Genomic DNA, 14,315 nt, shown 5'->3' with positions numbered 1-14,315 from the left:
TTAATTTAGTGTGACATTCGCGAGCCAAATTAGTTCAGTTCAGTGTCACCAGGGCCACAGACTATTCTGGCACCATCAGGCTCAGGGACCAACAATGAGCAAGACTGCAAACTATTGCATGGCCTACTCTCACACATATATTTGGATTATTTCCAAATCTTAACTGGAATCTGCCTTTTCTAAAAGCTTTTCTTTTTAAATAGTTATCATTTTAGGTTATGAATTTTAAGTGTCTACTTCCTTTCCAAGCTCTCACACAAAATTCAAGACAGTACATTCCAACCATTTTTATCAGTATATCTTTTTTTAAGATCAAATTGAATTGGAAGTTTTTAAATGTTTGTAATCATTTCCATCTATCCATTCTTCTTCCAAATCTGTTGTTATCCTGAGTATGATCACAAGACGTCTAAAGGCTATACCAGCAAGTATAGGGCACAAGGCAGGAACAAACCCTGTACTGAGTGCCGGTCTATCACAGAGTGAACACACATATACACCAGAGCCAGTTTAGCATTCATCAGTCCACCCAACTTGCATGTCTTTGGAGGATGGGAGGAAATTGGAGCATGTAACCATTTGCAGTATAAGTAAATAATTAGTTGATTTTTATTGTTTAATATATTATTATAATGCCATATATTTCCTCTGTTATTCCTAATGATAAATAAACCAGGGTAACATGGTGGTAGCAAAGGTTTGTACTGCTGCCTTCAGTTTCTGGTTCTGGCTCTGTCCAAGTATATTTTACTTGATTTTTCTACACACTTATTTGTTGTGACTCACTCCAAAACTGAGCACTAGTCCATAATACAACTGATCCATTTTCCCTTAATTTTGCTCCTCAAATTCTTTGATTCCCATTGCTACATGTCATGTGATAAAACAAACCAAAATAGTTCTTTGGTAGTCATTAAAGCAGCTGATTCTTAATTTTCAGAAACAGGGAGTTTCTCTTTAGGGCAGGACAGGTCAGGTCAGGTTGGGGAGCATGCACTGGTACATCACTTTGCCGCACCCACCACATGACGAAACGGCTCAGAATCCTGGTTGGCAACCCCCCAGGCAGACACGTGGTCCATTCTCCCCTTCCCCCGGAAATGGCAAACTATCTGCCACAGCCAGGTGTTACATGGGTATCCCCTTCGCCTGGGCCAGCAAATCTGGTCCTCAACAATGAGGATCCTCTGAGCTGGATCACCCTTGGGGAATCATGCCATATGGCCATAGTGCCATAACTGACGCACCTTCAATGCAGGTATATGTGCTTCATTTGGGACTCCTTGAACAACTCCTCGTTCGACACAAAGTCAAACCAACAGCATCCAAGGATTCTCTGAAGAGACACAGTACCGAAAGAGTCCAGTCTTCTTCTCGGATCACTGGGTAGCATCCACATAGCAAAACGGGAAGCACCAGGACTCTAAAGACTTGGACCTTCATCCTTTAGCAAAGATATTGGGAATGCTACAATGCCACACACCCCTTTCCAGTGATCTCATGACCACCCATACTCTCCCTATCTATCTACTGACTTCATAGGAAGAGTCACCAGAATCATGAATGCCACTCCTGAGGTAAGTAAAGACCAACAGGTCATTAAAGGCCTGTATATTGGTTTTTATGCAGGACACTCGCAAGCTCAACAACAATATTTATTTATATAGCACATTTTCATACAAATGATGTAGCTCAAACTGCTTTACAGATGAAGAAAGAGAAAAAAAAAGACAAAAAATAAGATAAAATTAGGCAATAGTAATTAACATAGAATAAAAGCAAAGTCTGATAGCCTGGGAGGACAGAAAAAAAAAACTCCAGATGGCTGGAGAAAAAATCTGTAGGGGTTCCAGGCCAGGAGACCACCCAGCCCCCTCTAGACATTCTACCCAACATAAATGATCGGTCCTCATGGTTTTCAGGCTTCACATGGAAGAATTTGATGATGATGGTCATATAGACCCGGAAAAAAAACAGCAGAGAAAGTAGGGGTTAGTACGGATTTTGGAGCCACCCTGAATGATAATGATAATTAGATGCATATACAGAATATCAGAGTTAAACTAAAATGAAGTTTTGAGAAAGCCATGTTAAAATGAGTTTTTAGCAGTTTTTTAAAGTGCTCCACCGTATTAGCCTGGTGAATTTCTACTGGTAAGCTATTCCAGAATTTAGGTGCATAACAGCAGAAGGCCGCCTCACCACTTCTTTTAGTTTAACTGTTGGAATTGTAAGCAGACACTCATTTGAAGACCTAAGGTTACGATTTGGAGTGTAAGGTGAAAGGCATTCTGAAATATAGGATGGAGCGAGATTATTTAAGGCTTTGTAAACCATACACAGTATTTTAAAGTCAATTCTAAATGGTAACCACTGTAGTGACATCAGAACTGGAGAGATGTGCTCAGATTTTCTTTTCCAACTTAAGATTCTGGCAGCTGCATTCTGCACTAGTTGCAATCGATTGATGTCTTTTTTGGGTAGGCCTAGCCGACTGCTAATTCCCAGCATCTTGCAAAGTTATAAGAGATCTAACTTTTGCTATATTTCTTAAGTGAAAAAATGCTGTCCTAGTAATCTGATTAATATGTGATTTAAAATTTAGGTCAGATTCAATAATTACCCCTAAATTATTACCTCTGTCTTGACTTTTAATCCTAATGGATCAAGTTTATTTCTAATGCCCTCATTATATCCATTTTTGCCAATCACTAAAATTTCTGTTTTCTCCTTATTTAGTTTGAGAAAATTACTACTCATCCATTCAGAAACACAAGTACGACAGTTGTGTGTCCTCAGCAATACTGTGGTAGCTCATGTTATGCCTTGAGATAATCTGACCTAATAGAAGCATGTAGATCGAAAAGAGCAGTGGACCCAGGATAGATCCTTGTGGAACACCATATAGAATATCATGTGTCTTTGAAGTATAATTACCACAACTAACAAAGAATTTTCTACCTGCCAGATAAGACTCAAACCAACTTAAGACACTACCAGAGAGGCCCACCCATTTACTAAGGCGATTTCTAAGAATATTGTGATCAATGGTGTCAAATACAGCACTCAGATCTAAGAGGAAGAGAAACAGATGCACGGCCTCTGTCTGCATTTACCTGCAAGTCATTTACTACTTTAACGAGTGCAGTTTCTGTACTGTGTTTTGTTCTAAAACCTGACTGAAACTAGCATGTTTATTGAGGTGGTCATTTAGCTGCATAATAACTGCCTTTTCTAGAATTTTACTTAAGAAAGGCAGGTTAGAAATATGACTAAAATTTTCAAAAGCAGAGGAAATTATTTTTCTTGAGCAGGGGTTTAACTACAGCAGTCTTAAGACAGTCTAGGAAGACATCCGTATCTAATGATGAATTTACTATGTCAAGAATACTGTCAATTAGCATGCGAGATATTTCTTTGAAGAAACTTGTTGGTATTGGGTCAAGGATGCAGGTGGAGGGTCTTAGGTGAGAAATTATTTTATATAAATCGGGTAAATCTATTCTGGTGAACGATAATTTGTTTAAAATGGAGTACCGGGGTTTAAGAGGATCAGTACTGGGGAGATGTACTATATTATTTCTAATATCATTAATTTTGTGATTAAAAAATATAGCAAAAGCTGCACAAGTTTCACTGGAAGTTTTTTGGAGGCATTATATTGAGTGACCTAGGTTTAGCTGATGATCAATTGTAGAGAATAAAACTATGGGATTACTAGCATTGTCTCTCTATGATAATAAAAAAATCCTGGGATGAGACGTGACTTTTTCAGAGAGATACGTTTACGTCCTGCGAGACAAGACTTTGTGCCAAGAGATTTAACCATGCCCGGGACCGGAAATAACAGACAAAGAGTAGAAGACAAACTAGAACATCGTAAAGAGGTTCAAAAAACGTTGCCGCGATACACATGCAGAGCAGGTTAGAGATAATGAAAGTACTAAAATTCGAAAGTCTCAAAAAAAAAAAAATGATAGTAAAGATCACATTAGCGCAAACAAATGGAAATTATTACTTGGTGAAATAGCGGAACAGCGAAAAGAGATTGAATATATTTAAACTATTAAGATTTAAACTTTAAGTTGGAGACTTGTAGATCATCTAATTAATGTTGCCATCAGGGAAAAGTAGTGTTTCTTCCCAATGAAGAGGCGTATCCATGAGAATTAAAAGATTTGTTGTTTGGTGAAAGTGAAATCCACATATGTGAGTGGCAGAGACGCGAAGTGGCTGGCGTGTAGCACAGGCCGGAGGGAGGGGGGTGGGGGTTGGCAAGTGAAGCAAGCAGGGGGCAAAGCTCCCTAGTTATTTATAATTTTAGAAAAATGGCACCGCCTCACAAGATGGACTATGTTGTTGTATTCTGTTATTTTAGAGTTCAATATCTCATAGTGGATAATCAGTTAAGTTTTCCTCCGTTTATGTTCAGTTCTCAAGTTTTCTTTAGATCAGACACACTTTGGGTCTTCCATGGTGTAACAGTGCTGGAGGATTTTTTAACTGTCTTTTCAGGATCAACTACTGTATGTTAGCGGCAGCTCTCACTTTAGTATTAAAATTTTCCACTTTTCTATTTACATTATCCTCACTTTTGTAGTAAACTGGTTGCTTACAATGTTTGTAAACTTTGAAGCTGCAGATGAATAATTTTTTCTACCATTATTTCTATATTAAATAGTAAGAGAAAATGGTCTGATAAACCAATATCAACGATCTGCCTCACATCAACTTTTAGTCCTTTAGAGACTAAAAGAGTCGTTTTAATTACATCATCAGAGCTAAGCCATGTTTCACTTAATGCAATAAAATCAATTTTCCTGTCACTAATAAGAACGATGATGGAAAACGTCTTGTTTGTTAATGCTCTAATATTTAATAAGGCCATATTTAAGGTCTAGGAAGAGCAGAAGTGAATTGTAGGAGCATTATTGGTATTCGAGATTGAAATTAAGTTATTCATATGAGCGCCACTTGGTGTGTATATTTTATTTAATCTATAGTCTGTAATTAAGTTATTTGCATTTATGACAGACACTCAGACTCGCTCAGTCTTTCAAGAACCCCGATCAGAGTCTCCATTGTCCCCATGAAGATCACAGCATTGTCAGCAAAGTCGAGATCAGTGAATCTTCCTTCACCAACAGATGCCCCACAGCCGCTGGACCCCCACAACCCTGCGCAACAACCAGTTCATGCAAGCATTGAACAAAATTGGAGCAAGAACATACCCCTGATGAATCCCAGAATCAACTGAAAAAATGCAGAGGTTCTGCTTCCACTCTGTACAGTATTCACAGTACCAGTGTACAGGCCGGCCATAATATCTAGAACCCTTAGTGAGGGAGTTGAATGCTTTACGAAAATCGACAAAGGCTGCAAAGAAACCCTGTCAATATTCGCATTTGTGCTCCATGAGAACCCGTAGTGCCAGGATCCAGTTAATGGTAGACTTCTTAGACATAAAATCAGATTGATGACCCTAGCAAGGAACTTTCCCGGCACCAAGAGCAGTGTTATTGCCCTGTAGTTGCTGCAATCCAGGTGATCACCCTTCCCTTTCCAGATAGGGGCGACAAGTCCTGTTTTTCAGTCAGTTGGGATGACCCCTATCTCCCAAATGGAAGCAATAATTGCTTGCAATACAATGCAATTCAGGGAGTGCCTTAATCTGAGTCTCATAAGATGCTCATTGAAAGGAGTAACATCGGACGCCATTAGAAAGAGCTGATCTGTCACAGCAACAACTACTCCCTGAGTATGACAGCCATCAGAGCAACCAGACCAATAAAAGGTTTACCCACCTTACAGAGATCTGACCAGTCCCATGTATGCGCACCTCAAAGAGTACCACCACTGAAATACGGAGTTTACAAAGCTCCTCCAACAGCAAAGGAAGATGATCATCATACGGGAGAGGTGACATTCCATGTTACTACTTTGGTGGGCTGCCTCAAATTTGGACCCAAGTGTTGCCATGCACCGGGCGACGCCTCAGCACCACACCAGTTCCAACTAATCCCCAACAGGCCTGACCCCATTGGCTGTCTGGCGGTTTTGACTGTTCCAGGGATGAGGCTCTTTTGGATTTTCCGTCATCCCCTTCATAATGTGAGCAGCCTTCCTATGGGTGGCTACAGCAGAGCTACTCCCGTGGATAACAGAAAGGAGTTCTTTCTCTCGTTTCGGAGGTGTGTGAAATTTTTTATAATGGCTGAGGTGCCAATCCTGCCACCAACCCCCAGGGTTTCTCTGCAAGTTGGAGGACCCTTTGCAGGGCAGATGCAGTTTAATGTCATACCCAGGACAAGACTTCAGGATAACCTTACTTAATGTCTTTTGCGTCAGTCTTTCCTATCATTATCTTTCTGTAATTTGGGATTAATGCAATAATGCCAGTCTTTTCTTGTAGCTCACATGTACCTATTTATTTAATGATCCTTTAGTGTATGGCCCCTAATTAGACTGTATAATTTCAACCACTAACTTTATCAGACTCAAATTAAAATACTTTGACAGTCATCTAATGAATTACACTGTAATGCCAAATTTTGAATATTTTTTTGCATGAAGTATAAAATGACTTTATCAAGTGTCTTAATTTATTCCCTTTACTTTGACATTTAGTATTCCTTTGTGGTCATACCAAAACTTTCCCTAGACTCCACATATAGTAACTTAATTTGGTGGGTATGATTGGAAAAACCATTCTTCTCTCAATAAAGTCTTACCATGTTAAAAGAGTTAATAACTATAAGCCCCTTTTACAATATTCCAGGAACTATCTATTTCAGGGGTTCTCAAGTTCAATCCTGAAGGCCCCTGTGGCTACAGGTTTTCATCCCAAATAATTTATTTTTTAATTGGACTCCTACATTAATTAACAAAACTGGTACTTACCAGTTTGTGTTTTTTACATCTGTCCAGAAGTTACAAACTGGTTATGCTAATATTTTTCAGAATGAAGCAGGAATTTAAGTGCATGCTGATAAATCTGATTATTGAGGAGAAACCTCAATAGCCTTCATAAAACCTGTGGGCAAGAAGTGGCAATTTTGCCCACACTTAGTACCCTCTTATTGTTTCAGTCACTCTAGGAAAAAGACAAAGCATAGAAAATATAAAAGTAAACTGGCATTTCATATAACGGTACTATATAGAAAAAAATATATTAGAAAATAAAATAAAAAGCAAAGTCTGGTTTTTGACAGTCATAGAAACGCTTGCTGGAAATCAGAAATGTCAAGGAGTGTATGTTGTCCTAGGCTGCTTTTGATTTAGCAATCAGTGTTATTCATAGGTTACGTTTTCTAACGTCCAGGTGAAATGGTCACACGTGTCTCAGTATAGAACAAAGTGGACATTGCCCATTCTGACTGAACTCCAGCTTGTACCAGGATCTCTCTGGAGTTCATCTGATAAGAAATACATAAATCACTGACATCTGTTCAGAGGCCCCTCTGCAGATCTCTTGAGTCAAAAGAAGCAAAATGAACTCAAGGGAGGTTAAAGTCCTATAATTCAGGAATGACAACTAAGACAGACTGAAGAACCCACCTATTAAAAGACACTGATTGTGTAACTGGAAGTGAATCGACTCTAATATTCAACCTTTATTTAAAACTCTCTGCACCATCCTGAAAAAAAGTCTCTCTGGGATAGTTTCTGGACAATCACTGAACTGGGGATTCTCTCAGGGCACCCTCTCTATGATTATCAAACATGCAAAAAGACCTTCTGAAACCTAAAAGTTATGAGCCACTCTTTTTGGAGAGCAGAACCCAACAAACTCTTCTCTTTGTGAACCTGTGAGTTGAGCTCCAGTTTGCTAAGCTGAACAGTGAGCCAGTCTGAATGCTGAAAAGCAGCTATTACATCAAGAAGGGAACATAAACTTGTAAACTCTTGGGCCAGGATGAGTAATGCCTTTTCTGTGTGAAGTGGCAAAAGACAGTAGAAGGCAAGCTGAGGAAGCAGCTGCACAGCACTGACAAGGATCATGCAACAAAGAGAAAGAGTGCACTCCAACACTTGAAGAATCTTCCACTTGAACCCAGAGCAACATCAAAGCAACAACTCCACACACCATTGGACATTATCCATAAAGACTTTGTATCATAAAACTATTATCTGTGGTAAAAATAAAGTAGACAAATGGCCTTTATGTTATGTTTGTCTAGTCTGTCAGCGTAAAGTCTTACATGTCAGTATCTATCAATATATTGTATTATTCTGTTTCTTTAAACAAGTTTGCTTCAGTTACCTTGACATAAGTCTAAAGGCTGGAGACTTGCCTCGTGCAACAGAGAAAGGTAAGGTAAATAAAGTAGGAGCCTTGCCAAACCAAGTTAAAATTTCTTTTTCAAATCCCACATTATTAGAGCATCCTCCTGGGTAGCTGCTAGCCCTTCTGTCTTTTTTTTTCCATTTCTTAGAGAAGCCATTTTTAAGTTAAAATGCACACATGGGGTTTTAGGGTTCACATTTGTTTTGCTATCCTGTGCTCATTGATCTTTAAAGTACCTCTATTTCTTCCTTTCTCAAGCTGTAGCTAATTCTGTGATTCCTAGTCCATCATTTCCCAGGTTATAAATTGATTTAAACATGTTCTGTGGCATCTGTACTTATTTCCCATTTCCAGGTCATAAACTAATTGAAAAAGAAACCAATTTCTAACAGATGCATACATTACTGGTACAATACAGGAAGATTGTAAGGATGCTTGCAGTGCTAATAATTATAGTTTTGTGAATTCAGTTCATCCCGCCTCGTTTGAGCAAAATAATTAAAATTTGTTATAAACAGCCTACAGTTCAAAAATGGAAGTTTTTGTACTACAGAACAACATCTGACCACGATAAAAATGTGTCCTAATTCATAGTAGTTATGTAGCCTCTTATACCCACTTCCAGCAAGAAATATGTGTACACATGTGAGATTGAATCACGTCTGGATTTTATGGCACCCTGGGGTGGAGTGATGGCTCTGAGGCTGGGGATTTGCACTGGTAATCGGAAGGTTGCTGGTTTGAATCCTGTAAACACCAAAAGTGACTCTACTTCGTCGGGCCCTTGAGCAAGGCCCTTAACCTGCAATTGCTCCATCTGGGTATGACATTAACCTGCATCCAGCCCTGCATGTAGGCCTTCCAACCTGCAGGGAAAAACTTGTGGGTTGGTGGTAGAATTGGCACTCCGGCTATCAGGGATCCTGAGTTGGTTCGTCATGTATCAGCATATGCTCCTAACCTCTCTCTCTCTCCAGCTACAAATTAGCACTCATGATGACATTTTAAATTTTTCTGATGCTAAAGCTAAGGCTTCACCACAAAGATGATGATGATAATAATAAAGTTCAAAGAGCTGTAGGAAAAGAAGAAAAAGGAAAACATAACAATGGTAGAATACTGCACTGAGCTCCACGTAATTATTACCACTTCTCAGCAACATCAAGAATAATACTGTAATGAACACCCAGGTGGAAAGACCGATACTACACATTACAGTATTATTCTTGATGTTGCTGAGAAGTGGTAACAATTACATGCAGCTCAGTGCATAATTCAGTTGCAGCAAACCCCACATTCCTGTGTGGATCTTCCAAGTCAAGGTGGATCATTGCCACATTGGCACACCACCAGCAAGAAGACAGGTGAAGATTGGGTACAATACCACCTTGATAGCAGGCAGGAGTAGAAAAGATTCAGGTAATGCCAGAGTTTGGAAATTGAAAATGACCACTGAAAATCTAGGGAACCATGACCAGGAGGTTAAAAAAAATTTGGCTATGTATAGTCAGATTGACCTCGGTGCATAGCATGAAAAATGAATAGCTCTAGTGTGTGAGTGGAAGTTTAAAATGAATTTTAACACTCATTTTCATTAATGTTTTAAATAACTTGTCTTAGATGCTTTATTATGATTTTTAGTTTTAGACCTTGTCAGAAACAATTAATAAATTTGTTTAGCTTGTCTTGTAATAATTGATGCTTTTTTCCATAGTTATCACAGAAGAAGATATTGAAAGTGTTGAAGATGGAGTTTTTGATGTCCATCTATGAAAAGGTAAGAAAAGAAAATAGTGAACTTTTATAAAACAAGTTTGAAAATAACTGCTGATTAACTTCTTTAGTAACCTTCTGGTTAGAAATGGATCAAAAGCATTTTTATATTTTTCTTAAATACTTAGTACAGTAGTCGGCTGTTAATAGCACGTTTAGTCACATTGTTTTCCTGTTTTTCATGTTTTATTGAAACTAAAAAGAGCAATGACAGTTATGTGTAAAAGACAGTCTCACCGAATACACAACAGCACAAGCATTAACAATGAGCTTTGTTCTTATTTAAACTAACATGATTTATAGAATGAATTAAATATAAAATATAGGTATTAGTATCTTTTATCCTTTCTTCACATGGAGCTGTTTATTCAGGTAATATTCAACAGTCTCTAAAACACCATAAAAGTATAGATCTAAAGACATTAGCTATACATATGGTACGTAAGTTGATTTAAATGTTCATCCTTTTTGACATATTGTACAGTATCAATTTAAACATGTCCTGAGTTGATATCCAATACAGTTCTGATTGTTATTAACAGTACATCAGTTATTAACATTAAAATTGCAATAAATGTTTCAAATTATTTTTTACCTGTGTATATATCTACTGTTTTTTTTGCTTAGATGAGCTCTTTCATATTCAAGAGAAATTATTTATTTTACTATCTTAATTTTGAAATAAAACATCCATTTTGGAATGTTTATATTAATATTTTCTTTCTTCTTACACTTATAAATATCAATATAAATATCATTTCATTATATAAGAAATTTAAAGTGCCCACATTTATAGCAGTGCTGTGTACTTATAACACATTTTTAGATGGAAAAGAAAGTATCAAAACAGATCTTTGAAGCTTGAAACAATGTAATGGGTGACTTTCCAGTTTTGTTTTTTCTTGGTAAAAATATCTTAAAAGCAATGACTTGTGAACAAATTCTTCCTCTTTAATATATTTAGCTTGTATTTAGATGTAATTATTGATCCCATTCCATATTATAAGCAGTGTTGTATCAGTTGATTGTATTATTTCACTGACATGATGATGCAAAGATTTCTGTCCATTGTTTATTACACATCAGTAACAAAAATGTTGTATATACTAAATCAGTAACTGACACATTTTTCTTTCCTGCAGATATGATTTTGAAGGGATATTGTTTTAAGTGTGCATAAAGACTGTAATTGGATTACTCAGACAAGAAGAAAGCGGTTCAGATGAAAAAATAAATTTTTCCTAGAAGAGAAGCATGGATGAAAATACATATAAAATTCAAACTCAAAAAAGATGAAGGTAGCAAGTATACATACACTGCCACTATGTGGAGACTTGGGAGTACTTCATTTTTAACATCATAAAATTCCTTACGCCTGTTCCTTTTATTGGGTTTGACTGTGTTATAAGGAGATGGATATTTTAATTTTGTCATTTGTAGTAGGCGTGAAGCACACATATTGAAAGTCAGAATCCCAGTGCCACTGCCTTCCAGAAGCAAAGCATTCAGCTTTTCTGGTGTAAGTCAGCTTTATGATTAACATGTCTTTTTGTTGAAATAGTATTGCAATTTTATTTATTTTTTTGTGCCAACTGGGTCATTTTTTCCCTTAACTTGAATATAAAATCTTAAGGAATATATTGATTTTTTTAACAAAGTACAGTATTTGTTTTTTTAAATTAAGATCCCTTTAATGACAGCAAATTGCTTTTATCTGGCACCATTTTACTTCTTCAAGTATTTGTGTGCACTTCACATCCTGTCGGTTTTTTATTTTCACAGTTTGTGTAGCATGCTAGATAATGAGAGGATATGAACACACTTAAATTTAATGTTCACTAAATATATAGTGAAGGCTAAGTTTAAAATAGATATAAATCATCAAGATGGTGTTTTAATAATGAACTTACAAACTATTGTGTACAGCGTATTTCTTTGTTTCTTTTCTTTGTTGATTTGCACACATTTAATTTGTGGACAATCTGCCAAGGAGTTGATGGACTCCCTTGTGTGTATAAGTCATTCAATTGTGAAAAACATCTTGGTTAATATTACCACTAATGATAAACTAATTATTTCACTTTGTGAAAACACTTAACTCTAATTTAAAAGTGTATTTTAGTATATTTAGTTTGATTTGGCTAATAACAGAATGTTGAAAAAAGAAAGCAAAAAAGCTTAATTTTGTACATTTTTGCATTCTCTACAGTAATGTATGAAGTTCCATGATGGATTCTGTTTAGCTTTTAGTCTTCTTACCAGCAGATGGTAGTCTCCTCATGCCAAAGCCTCTCTTCTTGTATATCTTACTTATCTGCATGCACTATATTTTGTAAATATCTTTACTGTGACTTTCATTTTCACAATGTGTGTCTGTTAAAGCTGGGATCATGTATAATACAGTAACATGCATTGTGACAAATTAAAATCCTCTGTAGATACTTTTAAACATTTACCATATCTGGACCTTCATATCACCGTTAACCGATTTTCAATCTATAAAACCTTAATTTGCAGAGTGTCTTTCCAACCTGTGGATTCATTAGTAGCAACATAAACAAACCTATTAGTTATTGTCATCCATTAACTTATTTTAGCTTTTTGGAAGTCTGCAGTCAGACATTAAGTATTGTTGTAAAGTTTTATTGATTATGATTTTTTTTCTAAAATGTTAGAAAAGCACATAATTTTGATAGACCCTCTCTTCAGGAAGTGTTTTTTTTAAGTAATATTTTAAGTAAATCATATGTTTAAATACATGATCACTATTAGATTCTCCACTGAGCTGATTAAAAATTCATTGGTAACCATGGTATGTCTACAAGAAAAATGTCAAGAGGAACTTTCTAAATCCAGTTTGGTATCTTTCTAATCCTGTTAGTTAAGCAAAGGGCTAGGCTGTACGTATTCTCTTCAGCATGGTAAGTCAGCAAATGTTTAGGACTTCGGCCAACTTATTTATATTGACTTTATTCAATCAATTAATTAATGAATTTTATTTGTAAAATTACTGTTCCTATAGAAAGAAATAACCTTGTATCACATGCTGTATAAATCTTTTAGCTGCCCTCTGTGATTATTCTCTGTAGATACAGATTATGAATACATAGTCTTCCTGAAATAGTTTAGATATCTTGGGCAGGTTGGTTCTAGTATACAGTAATTTCAGTTTCCTTTCATTACTTGACAGACTTCTCTTCTTCAGTTTTTGTTTCATGTGTACTGCTTCAGTCTCAATGCCTATTATATATTCAGTGCACATCTTATTCATCTATAGAATTAACTATTCCCAAAAACCTAGATGCTGTTTAAGCAATCACAATCATGATTTTTTTTTTAAAACCTTCATATACTAATATGTATTTCAAAATGGTGTTTGGAGAAAACAATTGAAGTGGCTATGATTCTGTTACCTCGTTTTTTCTGGTAAATGGTCATCCTCTCTGTTGGTCTTTTCTGAGGGGTCATACAGATATGAATCATTCTACCTGTAAATTGTTGTTGTGACTATTGTCATTTTATATAGATGCAACTTACCACATAATGTGATATTTATATTAAGTGTTTTTTTATTTCTATTTGGTGCCCTAAATGTCAAGGTTAGGATATATTTTAAGATGATGCGGAATTACACATAGCTATTTTTAGTACTGTTTTTTTAGTACTGCTGTGTGCATGTATGCAGTAGTGTTTCAGTGTATTCAATTATTTGTCAGGGTTAGGACAATTTTCATATTGTTGCAACTAGTACAAGGCTAAGTGATGCATGAATTTTGGTCAGAATCTAAATACTTAAATACCATTTGGTAACCAATTGATTATGGTGACAACTTAGTTTGTATTTTTACCAGTTCTTTATTAATGTGAGAGCAGAATGGGACACATTGTTTACCTTGTATTTTATTCTAAAGTAAATAATTTTGAAGACCTTCATTTATGTGCAGCAATATGCTTGTTATTTGGAGGACAACATTCTTACCGGAACTTTTGAGAAGGATTCAAGATATGTGAGGGTCAGTTAGATAAACTCTTCTTTACTTTTTAAAGTAAATGTTTAAATTGTGCCACAGTAAAATGGTTGGCAAAGCTGTAACTTTTATATATATATATATATATATATATATATATATATATATATATATATATATATAATTATACACAAACACAGGGTGAGCCAAAAAGAAGTACCACATTTCATATGTTTATTCTACAAAAACGGTACAAGATAAAATAAATTTCATTATGACATAAGAAA

The 14,315-nt window shown here is 36.1% G+C and overlaps 1 protein-coding gene across 1 annotated transcript in view; it reads left to right on the top strand.

Moving 5' to 3' along the window:
• Positions 1 to 14,135, top strand: part of LOC114646201 (RAS guanyl-releasing protein 2) — a 220,414-nt gene extending 206,279 nt beyond the window's left edge. The window contains exons 17-18 of the mRNA XM_051921194.1: positions 10,002 to 10,064; positions 11,203 to 14,135. Of these exons, the coding sequence (XP_051777154.1) occupies positions 10,002 to 10,060 (59 nt within the window). The 3' untranslated portion in view covers positions 10,061 to 10,064; positions 11,203 to 14,135. The remainder of the gene's footprint in view (positions 1 to 10,001; positions 10,065 to 11,202) is intronic.
• The last annotated feature ends 180 nt before the right edge of the window (positions 14,136 to 14,315 follow it).

This window comes from Erpetoichthys calabaricus, chromosome 1 (genome assembly GCF_900747795.2).
Source record: "Erpetoichthys calabaricus chromosome 1, fErpCal1.3, whole genome shotgun sequence".
Classification (NCBI taxonomy): domain Eukaryota; kingdom Metazoa; phylum Chordata; class Cladistia; order Polypteriformes; family Polypteridae; genus Erpetoichthys; species Erpetoichthys calabaricus.
This window is presented reverse-complemented; position numbering and strand designations above follow the sequence as displayed.